We start from the raw sequence: 18,303 nt of genomic DNA on the forward strand, positions 1-18,303 counted from the left end.
AAATGAGAGAGAGAGAGAGACAGAAACAGAGACAGACAGAGACAGAGTGAGAGAGAGACATACAATTTCTGTAACCATACAGACAGATTCTCAGAGCTGGGAGGGCCCTCAGATGAATCCTTAGTGCTCATCTCTGGTAATTAAGAGCTTGGCACTTTATAAAACAACTGATTCCATTTTGTGACAGCTTGAATTGTCAATGAGTTTTTCCTTACGTTGAGCCAAAAACTCTTTCTAATTTATCTTATTTGAGTCTAGTTTTGAACTGTGGGTGTACTTCACTTTAAGAAAATCTGATTTAGACAAAATTAATCTGTGGAAGATGGTTTACATTATAAAAGGTTTCTTCTCATCATAGCAGCAGAATTGACCCAGGCCTGGGATTAAGGCACCTGGGTTCTGGTCCCAGAGAATCCTAGAATCCCAGAGTCAGAGGGCACCTCAGGGGACATCTGATCTGATCTGTAGTTGAAGGGGCTCCTTCTCTATAACATCCCTGATTAGGGGTCATCTAGCCCTCATGTGAAGGTTTTCAGTGATAGTTTACTTCCTCCTGACCCTCTACTTCCTATAAAAGGAGACTGAGCCTGATGACCTCTGATGTCCTTTCTGATTCTAAACTTATGACTTGTATGTGATTCTCCTCAGCTAATGCCTAAAATGAGCACATGAAGGCCTTGAAGTATGGTGACCCCACTTTAGCAATGACAGACTTTTGGGCCTAGAGGTTCATTGTGAGGAACTGCCCCTGCTCTCTCTTGCAGTGGTGGGAAGCTGCAGTCTCAGAGCTTCACACTGGCCACCATCAAGGGGGATGAGTATACATTTACCTCCAGTAACGCTGAAGACATCCGGGACCTGGTGGTCACCTTCCTGGAGGGGCTGCGGAAGAGGTCTAAATTTGTGGTCGCCCTCCAAGACAACCCCAACCCTGGTGAGTGAACCCCATTCCCCTTCCCCCTGAACGAAAGGGCCGGGACCAAGAGGGGATTTCCAAAGGGGTTTGGGTGCCATGATGTACCCTTCCCTCCTGGACTAGTGCCCCCCAGCTCTCAGAAAATGCCCCCTACCCCTCATAATAAGAATAATGAGAACAATGACAACTTAAATTTTATAGAACCTGACTCCATAATGTGTTTTTTTATATAACCAGGCTGCAAGTAGGTTGTATAAGACTTATTATCCCATTTTGCAGATGAAGACATGGAGCCTCAGAGAAATCACTTGCCCAGCTAGTGTCAGGCAGGGTAGGACTGATTTCTACTACAGTACTCTTTCTACTTTACTTCCCTTGTTTTCCCTAGGTGCCCTTAGCCTCCTACCACCCCTGTCTCCCACCTCCTGCTCCAACCACACGCATACATATGCACACATGCATGAGCATGTATGTGTAGGTGTTCACACACACACACACACACACACACACACACACACACACCCCAAACTCATTCTCACCTCCCTGCCTTTGCTTAAGCTGTGCCCCCTGCCCTAAACTCTTTCCCCATGCCTCTCTAACTAACTATATTCCACTCAGCTAGAGATAGGGAAATGGAAATAGGAACACCATCTAGTCCTTTTCTTTGATTTTACAAAAGAAGAAACCGAGGCCCAGAGAGTTTGAGTCATACAGGTAGTGAGTAGCTTAGCTAATATTTGAACCCAAGTCTTCTGACTCCCAAACCAGTATGCTTTGTCCTGCACCACGAACCAAAGAATCACTGTTAACTCTTAGAAGCGGCCATGAGATGTCTTCCTTCCTCGGATACACACACATCCTGCCCGCAGCATCCAGATCAGAACTCACCCAAGTGATCTTTTCCGATATGAGCAGCCCAGGCTGTTTCCCCAATGCCTCCCTGCTACCCAGGAAGATGACACAAGCTTTCCCCAGACCATGCTCATCTTCCAGGAATTCACAAAAAGAGTCAGCCCCCCTGGGGCTCAGTTCCCATGGAAACACACAAAATCACCAAGGAGGAAAGAAGCCACAGACCACCATGAGGGCTGGAATTTCATGATCTTCCCCTGCCTTGCGGCAAGCCGGTCACCTATGAGTTGGACTGGGGAGAGGCTGAAGAAAGTCAGCTTTCCCTGGTTCCCACCAGAATAAATGGTCAGTTTCCATATCATGAGCATCACAACATTCTTTGCTGCGGCTAACTCTTAGACCCTGCTCTTAATCAGCTCCACAGAGGAAGCAGAGCCATTTCCCAGAGCTTTTCCTGACCATAGGTATTCCTGTCTGCATTAAGAGCCTCCTTGCACTGTCTTGCTGTAGCATGAGATGTGACCTGAGACACTGGTACAAACCAACCAAGCAATGTGGTGAGAAGCAGGGAAGGAAGTGAGATAAAGGCAAGTGTGAGGGCCCCATAGATTCCGAGGGTAGTATGATATAGCTGCAGCAGCTAGGTGGGTGGCACAGTAGATGGAGCACTAGACTTGGAGTCAAGAAGCCCTGAGTTCAAATCCTGTCTCAGACATTTCCTAGCTGTATGACACTAGCCTAGCCACCTAATCTCTGCCTGCCTCAGTTTTCTGATTTGTAAAATGGGGATAATAATAGCACTTACCACTCAGGGTTTCTGTGAAGATGAAATTAGATAATATTTATAAAGTGCTTCTGTAAACCACCTTTAAATGCTAGTTATTATTATTATTATTATTATTATGGGGCAGCTAGGTGGCACAGTGGAAAGAGTGCCAGGTCTAGAGTCAGGAAGACTCATCTTCCTGAGTTCAAATCTGGCCTCAGATACTTACTACCTATGTGACCCTGGTCAAGCGTTTAAGCCTGTTTGCATCAGTTTCCTCATCTGCAAAATGAGCTAGAGAAGAAAACAGCAAACCATTCTAGTATCTTTTTTTTTTAGGCAATTGGGGTTAAGTGACTTGTCCAGGGTCACACAGCTAGTAAGTGTCAAGTATTTGGTCTGAGGCCAGATTTGAACTCAGGTCCTCCTTACTCCAGGGCTGGTGCTCTATCCACTGCGCCACCTAGCTGCCCCCATTCCAGTATCTTTGCCAAGAAAACTCCAAATGGGGTCACCAAGAGTCAGACGTGACTGAAAACGACAAATAACAAAGCATTGTTACTGTTATTATCATTATTATTATTATTATTATTATTACCTACCTCACAGAGTTATCCTGTAAGAATTACTTTGAAAATCTGAGAGTGCTGTAGAAATGTAAGATAGTTCTCATTAGGATCCTTGGACTTCTGGCACTGACCCCCAGGGAAGGTATAGAAATATTTTTGCATGTGTGGAAAATATTTTATAAACTCTAAAGCTGTAAGTGTAAGTTATTGCTATTGATAACAATATGGAATTGTTGCCCACTTTGCCAAACAGGTGGGGGGGGAAGCCCACCACATGTGTTAATTCTTTAGTTATGTAAATGTCCAAGATGACAGCTTAATAATAACAATAATTAGCATTTATAGAGCATTTTAAGGTTTCCAGAGCACTTATAGATATTATCTCATTTGATCCTCACAATAATACCAGGAGGTGATGCTATTATCATTTATCCCCATTTTACAGATGAGGAAAATGAGGCAGGAAGGGGTGAGATGAGTTACTCAGGGTCACATAGTCAGTAAGTGTCTGAAGCAGGATTTGTACTCACATCTGTCTCACTTCAAGTCCAACACTCGACTGCATCACCTGCCTGCCTTTTTAATAATAAAAACAAAAACCGCACATTTACAAATACTTTTAAGAGTTCTGACAAGATAGTCTATCATCATTACCACTCTATTTGGAAAATCGCATTACCTATGCTTAAGACTTTGGGCAACTCACAGTCCAATGCCCGAGACTTCTTCAGGAACAAGCAGAACACAAAGGAACATAATAAGAATGACAGATGGGGTGGGGCGCAGCCACTCCTTCACCTAGGTCTCAGTTTCACTTATATACACCTGCATACATTTACACATTCTCATCTCTGATGGCAAATAGTTCTAGCAGTACAGTATGATGGCCAGTTCTTCAAATTAATTACATTTTGATAACTTGTTTTTACTTTACTTACGTTTCCAAAAGAGCTATCCCCTATACCAAAGAATCAAAAAAAAAAAAAAGCGGAGGTGGGGGAACAATGTAGCCAAACTAACCAACACATCAAAAGAGTCTGGCATCATAAGCAATGTTCCACACCCATAGTCCCTCACTTCTGCAAAAAGGGAGGGTGCTATCTTCTTCTGTCTCTTCTTTGGGGCCAAGCTTGGTCACATAATTTCCAAATGTTCAGTTTCATTTGTTTTGTGCTTGTCATTCTTCTCATTTACATTGTTACACTCATATTATGTATATTGTTTTCTTGGTTCTACTTACTTCACTTTCCAAAAGTTCTTGTATGTCTTTCCATGCTTCTCTATATTCATCGTTTCTTATACCACATTAATAGTCCATTAGCAACTTCCCAATTGCTGGGCATCTACTTTGTTTCTCTTTCTTTGCTGCTACCAAAAGTGCTGCTATAAATGTTTAGGTGTATATGGCACCTTTCTGTCTTTGACCTCCTTGGGGTATATATCTAACAGTGAGATCTCTGGGCCAAAGGGTATGGACATTTTAGCCATTTTCTTAGCATAATTCCAAATTTTTTTTTTTCACAAGCTCACAGCTGCATCAACAGTACATTAGTGATTCTGTCTTTCCCCAACCCCTCTAGCATTGGCTACCTGCATCTTTTGTTAAGCCAGCTTTTAAGGCACCAGCAAAGATGCCTGGTTTCTTCTTGTCTCTATGTATTAATTGTAGACAGCTCCAGGTTGGTAGAGTTTGATTCCATCCTTAGGGATATTAATGGAACACAGCTGCTGGGGTTTTCCATTTCCACAGCTTAGGCGACCTGCCTTCTTTACCTTGGAAACAACATTTGCTCCTTTCAAAGGATAATAAGATAACTGACATCCCTGGGATAGTTCTTTCCCCTTTATTAGTCTGAGAACCCCAGAATCTCAAAATTAGGAGAGGCTTTAAAAAAAGCTTTAGTCTAACCGATACCTAACAAGAAACCACTCTACAACGTACTTTACAAGGAGTATTCAGTCTTCACGTGGAGATCTCAAGTGAGGGGGATTCCAGCATGTCCTAAAGTAGCTAACTGCACTCTGGATAGTTCTCATTCTTTGTTTTAAAAATAGTATTTTATTTTCTCCAATTATATGTAAAGACAATTTTTAACATTCTTTTTTTAAAAATATTTTGAGTTCCGAATTTTCTCTCTCCTTCAAGTCCCCGCTCCTTAAAATGGTAAGCGATTTGACATAGGTTATATATGTGGAATCACGTAAAACAGATTTCCATATTAGTCATGTTGTCAAAAAAGAAACAGACCAAAGGGAAAAAACATGGAAAAAAAGTGAAAATAGTATACTTCGATCTGCATTCAGACTCGATCAGTTCTTTCTCTGGATGTGGATAGCATTTTTGCTCATGAGTCCTTTGGAATTGTCTTGGATCGTTGTATTGCTAAGAGTAGCTAAGTCACCATAGTTGATCCTTCTACAGTGTTGCTGTCACTGTGTACAATGGTTTCCTCACTTCACTTCTCATCAGTTCACGTAAATCTTTCCATGTTTTTCTGAAATCTGCTTGTTGTCATTTCTTATAGCACAACAGTGTACCATTACATTCATATACTACAACTTCTTCAGCCATTTCCCAATTGATGGGCATCCCTTCAACTTCTAATTCTTTGCCACCACAAAAAGAGCTGCTATAAATATTTTTGTACAAATAGGTTCTTTTCTCTTTTCTTCGATATCTTTGAGACTTCAGATAGTTTTCAAATAAACTACCATCTACCCTTCCTTCTTGCCATCTTGTGTTTGTGAAGTTGACTTTTTGAACCCAAGTTGGAAAATTTACATTTGTCTCTATTCAATTTCACCTTCTAGCTTGTTGAGATCTTTTTAGAAGTAGTTGTTGGTTGTCCCTCTTGGCTTTGTGTCATCTGCAAACTTGATAATCCTTTATCCAAATAATTTATTAAGATTTTAAACAAAACAGTGACTAGCAAAGATCTCTGGCGTGATCTGTTGGAGACTTCCTGCCAAGCTGCCATCAAACCATTCATGACTACTTCTTGGGTCTAACCATTCAATTAGTTCCAGGTTTGCCTCATTGTATGATTATCTAGCCCACATATGCACTGTTGTTTTTTTCTACAAGAATACCATGGGGGACACTTTTTCAAATGTTTTACTAAAATCTAGGTAAGCCATACCTACAGCATTACCCCTGATCAATCAATAAACATTTCATGAGTGCCTGCTGTCTGCCAGGCACTGTGCTAGGCTCTAGGGATACAAGTACAAAGAATGAAACAATCTCTACTCACAATGAGTTAACAACCTAATGAGAGAGATAAGAAGTATATATTAAAATATATGCAACAAAATAAAAAGTAAATAAATGCAAAGAGATACCGAGTAGTTGAATACAAGGTAGTTTGTCAAAAAAGGACATAAGATTAATTTGGGATGACTTGTTATTTATTTAATTGGTGGTGGTGATGGTGAAATCTAAGAAAACCATTTTTAATACCTCTCCTGGCTAAAAAAAAAATACCTGAAAGTCAACATATGTCATGAGCTGTTCTTAATGGAGCCATTTTGAATCTGTGATCATAGCTTTCTTTTCTTGATGCTCTTTTAATAATGCATTGTAGAATTTTGTCAGGAGTTGAAGACAAGCTCATAGGCCTATTGTCTGCCAACATCTTTCCTTTTTTTTGGGGGGGGAATAAGATGATGTCTGCCTTTGGTAATCTGGTGATAGTTTCCCACAGTCTTTCAATGATCATTGACAGTGAGTAATCACATCTGCCAGATCTTTCAATATCCAAGTAGGTACTTATATGGATTCAGTAGCTTGAAATCCCTCATCAAGAGAAGCTGGGTATTTTCTTACTCTCTACTTACTTGTCTTGAGTCTTAAAGTAAAGTAAGGGTCCTGAGAACCCTCAGGTCTCTAGCTCCTATTTTCTGTTCCTGTTCTACCTCCAGTGGGTGAAGAGTCTGGTTTCCTCAGCTTCTTGAAGGGAGACCTCATCATCCTAGACCATGATACTGGTGAGCACGTCATGAATTCTGGCTGGGCCAATGGAGTGAATGAGAGAACCAAGATCAGAGGAGACTTCCCTACAGATTGTGTGTATGTAATGCCCACAGCCACGGCACCTCCTCGGGAAATTGTGGTAGGTATTGGGACAGGTTGGCAAAGTATGGGGAGCTGTGTGGCCCTGGGGGAAGTGGTCTGTCTTGAGGGCTTAGGAAGTCTGGGCCCCTTGCTTTTGTTCACACAATTTTCTAGGGCTGTAATGCCTCCCCCCATCCCTAATCTCATAGGATCATGAGATTTCACACTAGAAGGGACTTTGTAAATCACCTTGTCTTACACTTCTCACTTCGCAGAGAAGGAAATTGAAACCTTAAAGAGGTTAGAAGCCTCTCTTAAAGTCAAGTCAGGATTCCATTCCTGGTCTTGGGGCTCCAAACACAATGTTCTTTATACTGAAAGGGTATAGTATAGTATAGTTTAACTATATGGCTCCTCAAAGCCTCTCCAGATCCCTCCAGCTGGTAGATCTCTCTCCCCTAGCTGATCTCAGAGCTTTAGTTTGTACTCATCTCAGGCAATTATTGTGTTCTGTTATTGTGTTTCAAATGTGAGCTATCCTTTTCCCCCAAATCTGGCCTGTACAAAATTCAAGGGCACTGATTTCATAAGAAAATGCCAGTAAAAATGATGCTAAAATGAAATGTATTTAGATTAAGAGAAACACTTTCACTAAAAATCCTCACTTCATTATTTCTAGGAGCCATGATTTCATCCATGTGGGTCCTCCTACCCCCAAAGGATATCTGCAGATCCCTCAATCACCCATCCAGCCTATCAGGAAATATGTACTTAGCACCTACTCCGTAGCAGGCATCGTGCTACATGTACAACAAATGAAAAGATCCCATAAGACTCCCAGTGAGCTTACATTCTAATTTGGGAGACAACATGCATGTGTATGTTTGTGCAGGATAAATATATATGATGTATGTATGTATATAACAAATATAAACATACAAAACATAACTACTGTAAATGATGAGAATCAATTGTGATATAGGTAGGAAGAGATAGCAATATATCTCTATCTATGGATAGAAATATAGATATATGATTCATTAATACTGAACTTATGGCCAACAGCACAATAACTCATGCCTGAATGAAGCTTATCTAACACACGCATTTTCTCTGTAAGGCACATCTTAGGAACACTAGACATCACTTCAGCACTATGCCTGGGGGCCATTTTAAATAGAGAAATCACTAGCAAAAAGCACAAAATTGTGGAAAATCTCGTTCTAAATAGACCATGAAAAGGACATGTTAACAATATGAAAGCTAAAACAAGAAGGCAGAGAATAGCTTTGTTCAACAATAGATGGGAATGTGTATAGGCGACTCAAATTTTTCACCACTCTACAGAAGTCCAGAAATGATCATGAAAGTGCTGCAAGTATTGATTTTAGGGTCACAAATAAATTTTACTGAGTAAGTCCTCTTCAAGAGTGGTGGAGTAGTTGCCAACAACTCCTTCTTTGATGCCAGCCTGCTTCTGCCCTCCCCCCCAGGACATCTGGACCTCTTGAAATCATGAGATCTCCTCCAGGCCTAGATGTGTCCATCTTGAACCTAAGATCAGGAATATACAAGCACCAGAGACACAACCCAAACCTAGACTCAGGCTTTCCTTGTCAGGGCGTGTGCTGTTAGGTGCCATGTGCTAATAGTGGTAGGAAGGTAGGAGGATCAGGGCAAGCTGCCCCTCCCTCTATTTGAACCTCAAGAAGCAGCTCCCAACAGCCTTGATGTGGTTTATAGCTGGAAAGGAAGAAAGAGGCAGAGGGGAGGTTGCTCCTTTTGTAGATCTACTGAATCATGAGATCGTCTGCATCCAGCAAGGAGAGCCTTTGTCATCTCAAAGTGCAAACCCCTTAGAGGTGAGATACATGGACACAAGAACCCCCACCACTGCCACCACTAAGCTTCCATGGGGTTACCCAGAACCAGGAATGGCCATCCTGACCTGGCTCCATTGAATGGACCTCACCATAGAAGAAATGGAAGCTTTGTCATTTTTTTTTTCTTTTTGAAGAAATCTCATCTTAAAGGTGTAGCCTAGATTTAGAGTATTACTATATTTTATATTAAAGTGACTTGTGTGCTCTTAGTCAGTCCATTTACAGGCATTTGCTATGCACCTGTGATGTACCTGGCACTGTGCTAGGCTCTGGAGATACATATACAAAAACGAGACAGTCCCTACTCTCAGGGAGCTTACATTCTACTTCTAGACCAACCCCCCAACAGACTAGGAATTCCCTTGGAGGTAGAAATGATTCTTCTTCTCTTTGCTTTCCCTTCCCTCCTTCTGCAGTGCCTGGCTCAGGGTCTTGTACCCTTGCCTAGGACTTGATAGCCAGGTGATTTCCTCCAAGATGGTGCTCCCTCTGCCAAGGCAGATCGCAGTCCCTCCAGGCCTTTGTGCCCTGGACAGAATTAACATGAGGCTCTTGGTTCCTTAGGCCTTAATCACGATGACCCCAGACCAGAGACAAGACATCATCCGCCTTTCCCAGCTGCATATGGCAGAGCCTGAAGTCCGAGTGAAGCCCTACACACTAGAGGAGTTCTCTTATGATTACTTCAGGTACTGGTCCCTAACCCCAAGCCTAGCAGGCATAGGCCTTTCCCTTCACTGGAAACATGATCCCAGACCCTAGTTTTCCAACATCTTCTAGACCTGCAATATGGGTATGTTTTTTTTTTCTTTTGGCAAGGCAATTGGGGTTAAGTGACTTGCCCAGGGTCACACAGCTAGTAAGTGTGAAGTGTCTGAGGCCAAATTTGAACTCAGGTCCTCCTGACTCCAAGGCCGGTGCTTTATTCACTGCGCCACCTCACTGCCCCAGTACGTTTTTAAGATGCCAGGCATCTATACAGGGATGGTGGGATGGGTTAGATGGGCAACTTGGGGGCAGAAGACCTGGATTCAGGAAAAACTGGGTTTGAATTCTGTCTCATCGTTAAAATGGCATCAGGTAATAATAGCACCTGTTTCACAGGGTAGAGGTGAGGATAAAAGGAAATAATGTATGTAAAGTGTTTGGAAAGCCTCAAAGCTCTATACAAATGTTAATTCTTCTTATCATTACCAGAATGATCTGTGTAGTGCTCACTGTAGGTAGCTCCCAGTGTGGGAACTCCTTTTGCTTTCAGAGATCAGAAGCCCTGGGACCTAGCAGAGAAATCCTAGTCGAAATGTCTTGGGCATTTGGAAGTTAAGTGACCTACCCATTGTCCAGCATGGAAAATATCTGAGAACTATTCAGCTTGGTGGCTTCTGGAGGTGCCAGATGAGGAGAGATGAGAAAGCCCCTAAGAATCCTTTGTGGATTTCCCCTGCTCCCCCCTGCTCTTCCTTCCCTACTCTGCCCCTCCACCAGTTCTCCTTTTCCTCTGAGGGATAAAGGACAGAGCTTTGGGTTGGTTTCCTGTGGCCTTGGTTATAACTGCCCCTTGTCTCTTGTGTTTGGCACCCTCCTAGGCCCCCACCTAAGCACACTCTAAGCCGGGTCATGATCTCCAAGGCCCGGGGCAAAGACAAGCTGTGGAGCCACACGAGAGAGCCCCTGAAGCAGGCCCTGCTGAAGAAGATTCTGGGCAATGAGGAGCTGTCCCAGGAGGCTTGCATGGCCTTCATTGATATCCTGCCCTGGGGGGAATGTGGAGGTGCTGGGGCATGGGGACCAGCTATCACTGAGCCCTGGCAGGGAGAGAGTACAGGGAGGGGCTGGGGTATCACCAAGACATTCTGAGGTGGGGGAAGAGGAGGGAATATGAACTGTCTAGGCTCAGAACAGGCTAGAGGGAAAGTTCCCTGTCTCATGACTAAGCTCTGTATAGTCCAATAGCTACTGCCTGATCTGTAGGGCAAATCAGTGATAGGTCTGTAATAGACTGAGTTCACTCAGCAGGCTGGGATAGCAGAAAGAGCTCTGGACTGGGAGTCAGGACACTGAGGTTCGAGTCTCAAGGCTGCCACTAACATGGTCAGTTGCCCTAGGCAAATTTTTTCCTACCATGGTACTTGGTTTTCCTCCTCTGTAAAATGAAAGAAGGAGCTAACTAAATGATTGCTAAGGTCTCTTCCAGCTCTGATGTTTCATGAATTACCAAGGGAGGAGTGAGGTCACATTTCCTCTTCTTCCATGGGAAAACCTTTTCTCCATTCTGCCCAAGAATCATATGAAGGGCTTCCCTCTATGCTGCAGATCTACCCAGGCCTGATTCCCAACACTCAGTTCAGAGATTCAAGTTCATCACACATGAGTTGAAGAGAGGAGAGTGGAAAGGAGAAAGAAGTAGAAAAGAGGAAGAAGAGAGAGGAAAAAAGGGAAGAGTGAAAGAAAAGACCCAAGAAGATAGACACCCAAGACAAATAAGAGATTGAAAAATAGAAATGCACAGGAAGGGAGGAAGGCAGAGCATACAAGATGGAGTTGGGCACCTATGAAGGAGATTAGCTTAGTAAATTTAACATTCGTAACTATGAAGCTCCTGATGGCATGCCAGGCTTTGAGAGAGATCAGTCCTGCCCTCAAGGAGCTTACAAACAATCAATATTTATTGATTCCCTGATCTGGGTGAAGGAGGGTACATGGAAGCATAAGAGGTTCTCCTTGCCCTCAGGGAGCTTGCAATCCTAGGATGACCTTCATTTTTAGAGTTAATCTTAGGTCATCTTTCTTGAAGAAAAAAAAAATGGACACACGTGAAACTACCAATCTACCCAAATGAAAATACTAAGGCCATGTAGAATCAAGAGTGAGATGATATGGGGAGACAGAAAAGGGGAAGAGAGAATAACAGATCTCAATATAATAATGAAACAGGACTTTGCATTCCACACCCCTATTTGATCAATAAGGCAGTGTGGTAGAGTGGAAAAAATGTTGGACTTGGAAGTAAGCAAAGACTGAGGTTCAAACCTGCCTTGGAAAAGCCTGGGTTCAAATCCTACCTCTTACTCTTCCTCCCTATGTGATCATGGGAAATTCACTTTAAACTCTTTGAACCTCAGTTTCATAACCTTTAAAATGGAAATAACACTACCTATAGTACCTATCTTACAGGGGTTTTGTGGGGATCTAATGAGATAATACATGCAAATCGTTTTTGCAAACCTCAAAGTCATGTCATTTGCAGCTCCCATTATTATTGCTCTCATGATAATGTCAGTTTGGCAGAGCAGGTATAAAGATCTCCATTTTAAGGATGAGGAAACTGAGGGCCAGAGAAAGGGCATGACTTACCCAATGTCAAATGTTAGGTTACTGACCAAGCCAGGATTCAAACACAGTTCATAGCATCATAGAATTTAGGACCTTAGAGGGTACGTAGTCAGATCCTTTCATTCTATAGAGGGGGAAATTGAGGCCTAGAAAGTTTCAGTGACTTCTGATTCCAAGCCTAGACTCTTTCCAGCTCCACACATCCCCCTGAGTTTTCTTCCTAGCTTAGTGGCCTCTCTAGTTGAACATTCAGTCTCTAAGCGTCTGTTAGAAATCCCTTCCCCACAGTCCCTACTTAGTTCTTCGTTGGCTCTCGGTCAGTGTTTCCTTGACAGGTGTTGCACCCATGCTCAAATACATGGGTGACTACCCCTCCAAGAGGACCCGCTCTGTCAATGAGCTCACCGACCAGATCTTTGAAGGAGCGCTGAAGGCTGAACCCCTGAAGGATGAGATCTACGCACAGATACTTAAGCAGCTCACCGACAACCACATCAGGTATGTAGCTAGTAGGATAGAGCCAGTTGTTAGCCAGGGAAGCTAGCAGGTGATAGGAGCCAGCCTAGTTATCTGGCACCACATATCAAATTCCTACCCATCTCTCGAGACTCAAATCCGATACTACCACTTCTATTAAAAAATAAAAGTCAATTCTTACTACTATGGCCAGGCCTAGGAGATTGTGTCTTGGAGGTAGGCGCCATCACAATCACACCCCATGACAGCCTGCCTGCCAAGCCTACTTTTGAAGTTGGCCCTGATCCCACGTACGGATTACCAAAATTTTCAATGAATTGAAATACAACAGGTAGCTAAACATTTACAAAATATCCGACCTAGAAGGAATCTCATCAGTCCTCTTATTTAATAGATGAGGCACAGAGAGATAAAGCAGGTTGCCCAAGGTCATTCAGTAAATGAGTGGCAGTGGCAGAGTCAGGGTTAGAATCCAAGAACTCTGATGACCAAACCAGTGCTTTTTCTCCTGCTCAGGAGTACGCTGGAGTCATCTCTGGTTGGTGCCCCTTGGAGAGATGATTATTAAATGTTCAGTGTGAGCATTTATTTATACTTCAGAAATCAGCAAACACTGCAAACCAGGGCTAGATTCATTGTTTTGTTGATCGTTCTAGACTTAAGAAAGTGATGGAGAAAATGTTAATAATGTGGACTAAATTTTAAATAGTATGTCAGGCCTACTTTTCCCCCCTAGAAAGCCCCTTGTTAAACATTTGCCAGCACACTCCTGCCGCTGTTCCATAGCTGCTTCAACTAGGAGAACATAATTAACCATGGTGACAGTTCCTTGCTTCCCCAAGCGTGTTGTCACCTTATTGGGCTGGGGCTACAGCGCACAGGAAATCTCCTTGATCCCACCCTCCTGTCCCCACCATGACGGGGGCATGGCATGAGCTGCTGTGACATGTCTCTTTGGCGCCCAGGTACAGCGAGGAGCGAGGCTGGGAGCTGCTCTGGCTGTGCACAGGCCTCTTCCCACCAAGCAACATCCTACTGCCCCACGTGCAAAGGTTCCTCCAATCCCGGAAGCATTGCCAGCTGTCCACCGACTGCATGCAGAGGCTCCAGAAGGCTCTCAGGTATAGGCGGCCTGCGGCATAATGCAGTGTGAATACTAGGGAGATGGCGCTCAGATGAACAGAGGAGTATTAAATCGTGGAAACTCAGAGGTGTGAGGGAAACTCGGGCATATCATGGGATAATAGAATATAGAACTGGAAGCATCTTAGGTAACAAATCCACTCCCTTTCATTGATTTTACTAAAGTAATAAAAATGTCTTTTTTTTTAATTGAACTTTCCTTTTACTGGCCACATGAGTAACTGGGGGGAGGGGAGCTGGCTGTATGGGGGAGGGGGTCTCCACAACATTCCATTTATACACAAAACTAAACAATGAGCACAAAGCCACTGTTGCCGTTAGAAGTTGACAGCACCGGGGAAGGGGGAAAACTGGGGGTGTGAGTTAAAAAAAAATACTGGCCTCCCCCCAATCTGGGCGTTGCGGGGGGGAGGGACCTTGGTCTGCTACAGCTCAAGAGGAATGAATATCAAAGGCGGCTTGGGAAGGCCAGAGCCATCGGGGAAAGTGGGGGAGGTCAGGGGTCAGGGGCGATTTGGCAAATGGGTAAAGGGATTGCCCTGCCCCTGCTAGGATCCCCCCAGCCCCTCAGGTCTGGCAGGAAGGGGGCAGCCTGCTCCCCCACTGGGCTCGGGCAGCCCCAGCAGGGGGCCAGAGATGGGCGACTCACAAGGGCTTCCCCTCCAGGTAGATCACAGCATTGCCCCCCAGCTTCTCGGCCAGGGTGCAGCGGTCCTTCACTTCCTCATAACAGTTGGCTTGTAATTCGTGTTTGATTCCTGTCAGTTTCTTCTTGATGGCGTCCTTGGAGCTCGCATAGATCATTTTGCTCTTGAGGGGGAAACACTCGAGGCCCAGAAAGATAAACACCAGGTCCTCCTTCTTGCTCTCCTTGGTCTTGTAGGTAGCGTCATAGAGCGCTTAGCGGCATTCCTTGTCTGGCAGCATCTTGACAAAGGTGGTGTAGGGGTCGTCCACAGTCTGCCCCATGTCCCCCACGAGGATCTCCTTGCCCTCCTCCAGAATAATGTTCTTATCCTCGCTCAGGCAGAACAGCACAGCCTTCTTACGCTTCTTCACCTCCTCGGGTGTTGAGGACTTGCGAACCTTCATGTCATTGAAGACCTTGATCACCCCATCTGAGACAGCCACCCCAGAGACCGTGGTTCTGGAAAGGAGCGAGCGAACGAGGGAGGGAGGGTGAGGGAGGAAAACGAGGGCCACAGGAGAGGAAGGACTCGCTCCTTTGCTGCCTCTGCCTGGAGCCGACTGAACCTAAAAATGTCTTTTCCTTCCTTCATACCTCCTACTCCTCAAGTCCACCCCTGGGACTTGGGGCTCTGATAGTGAGCTTTTGCTCACCTTTTTGCTCCTTGCCAGGAGCTGAACCTCCCTGACTCTTCTTGGCCATCTCCAGACCACATCACCTCTCACCCTCTCCTCCTAGCTCCCCTTTATGCATTGTCTTTCCCCTATTAGAAGGTAAGCTCTTTGAGGACAGGAACTCTCTTGCTTGTTTAGTATCCCCAGCACTTAGCACAGTAGCAGGCTTATGATAAGTGTTGAATAAATGGTATGTTTATCTATATCTCTCTCTCTCTTTCTCTGTGTCTACCTATCAATCTATCTGAAGGTCTATCTATCTATCATCATTTCTCTCTACTCTGTCTGCGTAATCAATCTGTCTTTCTGAAGGTCTATCCATCTATCTGTCCATTTATCTATCTATCTATCTATCTATCTGTCTGTCTGTCTGTCTGTCTGTCTGTCTATCTATCTATCTCCCCATCTCTCCTTATGTCTATCTATCTGTCTCTCCACCTATCTCTCCATCTATCTATCTATTATCTCTCTAAGTTTTTATCAACTATCTATCTTCCTACAAGGTGTGGGTGAGATGCCATCTTTTTCATGATCTCCCGCAAAAATGCTTTGTCCTTCCCCAAACATTCCTAAAACTCTTTGTCTCAGTCTCTTTTGCCCCCTCCCCTTTCTATCTTATGTTGCATTTACCTGTGCACAATAAGGTATCATCTCCTTACCCAGAGAAGGGAAGTGACTTACTCTTGGGTTACACAGGTGGGAAATTAGCAAGAATAGGATTTGAACCCAGGTCCTCAGACTCCACATGTGGTTGGTATTGTTTGCAATACACCAGATTACGTCAACTGCTTCTAAGAAGCCATCTTTAGTTCTTTCCCCAGAAGCAACCTTCCCCCCTTGAACTCCACAAAGCACTTTGTCTTGTATGTCCCTGGTGTACTGCTCATGTGTGTATCATGAGCTATCTGTGTACGTAGATGCTCCTTACACATGGCTCTCTGGCTCTTGGCTCCATAGCTCTGCACTGACTGTTCCTCATGCCTAGAATGCTCTTCCTCCTCACCTCTACCTCTGGGCTTCCTTAGACACTCAGTTCACATCCCACCTCTTACAGGAGAATTTTCTAGGCCCCCAACCTCTGCTCCCTGCTGGTGCCTTCCCTCGAATATCACCTCTCATAATATGTATGTGTGTGTATGCACATGTGTGTGTATATATATGTATATATATATATGAATGCATGTATATGTATATATTTATACATAAACACACACACACATACACACATGTTTGTTGTTATTCCATCATTTCAGTGGTGTCTCCCAATCTCCATGATCCCAGTTGGGATTTTCTTGGCAAAGATACTGGAGTGCTTTGCCATTTCTTTTCAGTCATGTCCAGCTCTTCGTGACCCCATTTGGGTTTTGTTTTTTTTAGCAGAGATACCTGTTTGTCATTTCTTTCTCAGGCTTATTTTCCAGATTAGAAAACTGAGGCAAACAAGGTTAAGTGATTTGTCCAGGGTCACACAGCTGGTAAATGTCTGAGGCCAGATTTGAACTCAGGAAGATGAGTCTTCCTTACTCAAGGTTCACTGCACCACCTGACTGCCTACACACATAATATTTAGATATTTCCATATTGTCTTCCCCATTAGGAGGTGAGCTTCTTGAAGGCAGGGATCATGGTTTTTTTGGTCTTTCTTTGTTTACCCAATATTTAGCACAGCTTCTGGTACACGGTTAGTGCTTGTTGATATGTTTCATAGCTCCCCTGCTAGACTGTAACCTTCATGAGGGCAGGGATTGTATTTGCATTAATGTAATGGTCATGAGGAATGAAGGAAAAGGAAATAACCAAAGGGCTTCCTGAGCATCTTGGGCATCTCTCTGTAGGTTTGATGGACTCTAGTATTGGATGGGCGTCCCTGCATCTTCACTAGTCACCCTGTACCCATGCTGCTGAGTAAGTCCTTGGACCCCCACCCAAGTCTGCACTTTCCCTGGTCTTTGACAGTGAGTGAGATGCTTTGCCTTTCAGGAACGGCTCCCGGAAGTACCCTCCCCATCTGGTGGAGGTGGAGGCCATCCAGCACAAAACCACCCAGATTTTCCACAAAGTCTACTTTCCTGATGACACCGACGAGGTAAGCTAAAGGCTGATGGGGCTTCTTCATTCCCTGCCTTGGGTTAGACCATGGGAGGCAGCAGGACAAAGGTACTCCAGGGTGCCTGTCATGGGCCTCAGAGCTGGAAGGGACTTAAAGATCGCCCAGTCTAGTGTTCTCCTTTTACAAAGGGGGGAAAAGAGAAGTGACTTCCTTAAGGTTATGTAGGCAGTATTTGGCAGTCAGGATTCGAATCCAGCTCTTTTGCCTCCAGATCCATTCTTCTCACCATTATTTGATTAGATTCCACAATCAACTTGTAATTGACCATACTCCTATATTCTCAAGCTTTGTGGGAATCTTACTAGGAATTCTGATAATTCTGTTCTTTTTCAGGGACCACGTGAATACCTTTGTCCTTTACCCTACTCACCTATGGTAGGATTTCCCTGCCTTTTTCTCCTGTGGCCATGGCCTTCAAGGCCAGGTGGGCTTCCTTGTCTATCACTCTCTCAATGCTAGTTCATTAACATTATCCCCTTACTCTACTCATTTGCAAGTCCTACGGCTGGCATCCCTGACAACACCCACTGCCCTTCTTATTGTTAGTATCTTGGCTAAGTCAGCCACAAGTTAACTGCTTAGAAGTCAGCTCCTCAAAGAATACGGAGCCATGGAAGAGCTGGAAGGGACCTCGGAGGACATCTAGATGAACCCCTACCCAAGCAGGAACCTCTTCTTTAGCATCCCTGACAAGCAGCCAACTAGCCTGTACTTAGATACCTCCAGTGGCAGGCTACTCATTACTTCTCCAGACAGCCCATTCTATGCTGGAAAAACTCTAATTATCCTAAAATAATTATCTAATTACCCTTAGGGTCGTTTGCTCATTCCAATACCA

General features: G+C 44.1%; 1 protein-coding gene and 1 pseudogene across 3 annotated transcripts in view; one reads left to right on the forward strand and one right to left on the reverse strand.

Annotated features, from left to right (window-relative positions):
* Positions 1 to 18,303, forward strand: part of MYO7A (myosin VIIA) — a 198,081-nt gene that overhangs the window by 159,613 nt on the left and 20,165 nt on the right. For all 3 annotated transcript variants that reach the window (XM_078156931.1, XM_078156932.1, XM_020989512.2), the window contains 7 exons: positions 765 to 934; positions 7,025 to 7,215; positions 9,605 to 9,729; positions 10,627 to 10,784; positions 12,718 to 12,871; positions 13,816 to 13,971; positions 17,336 to 17,441. In XM_078156931.1, the coding sequence (XP_078013057.1) occupies positions 765 to 934; positions 7,025 to 7,215; positions 9,605 to 9,729; positions 10,627 to 10,784; positions 12,718 to 12,871; positions 13,816 to 13,971; positions 17,336 to 17,441 (1,060 nt within the window). The remainder of the gene's footprint in view (positions 1 to 764; positions 935 to 7,024; positions 7,216 to 9,604; positions 9,730 to 10,626; positions 10,785 to 12,717; positions 12,872 to 13,815; positions 13,972 to 17,335; positions 17,442 to 18,303) is intronic.
* LOC110210540 (cofilin-1 pseudogene) lies at positions 14,420 to 15,222 on the reverse strand (annotated as a pseudogene).

Source organism: Phascolarctos cinereus, unplaced genomic scaffold (genome assembly GCF_003287225.1).
Source record: "Phascolarctos cinereus isolate Bilbo 61053 unplaced genomic scaffold, phaCin_HiC Scaffold_726;HRSCAF=1367, whole genome shotgun sequence".
Taxonomy (NCBI): Eukaryota; Metazoa; Chordata; class Mammalia; order Diprotodontia; family Phascolarctidae; genus Phascolarctos; species Phascolarctos cinereus.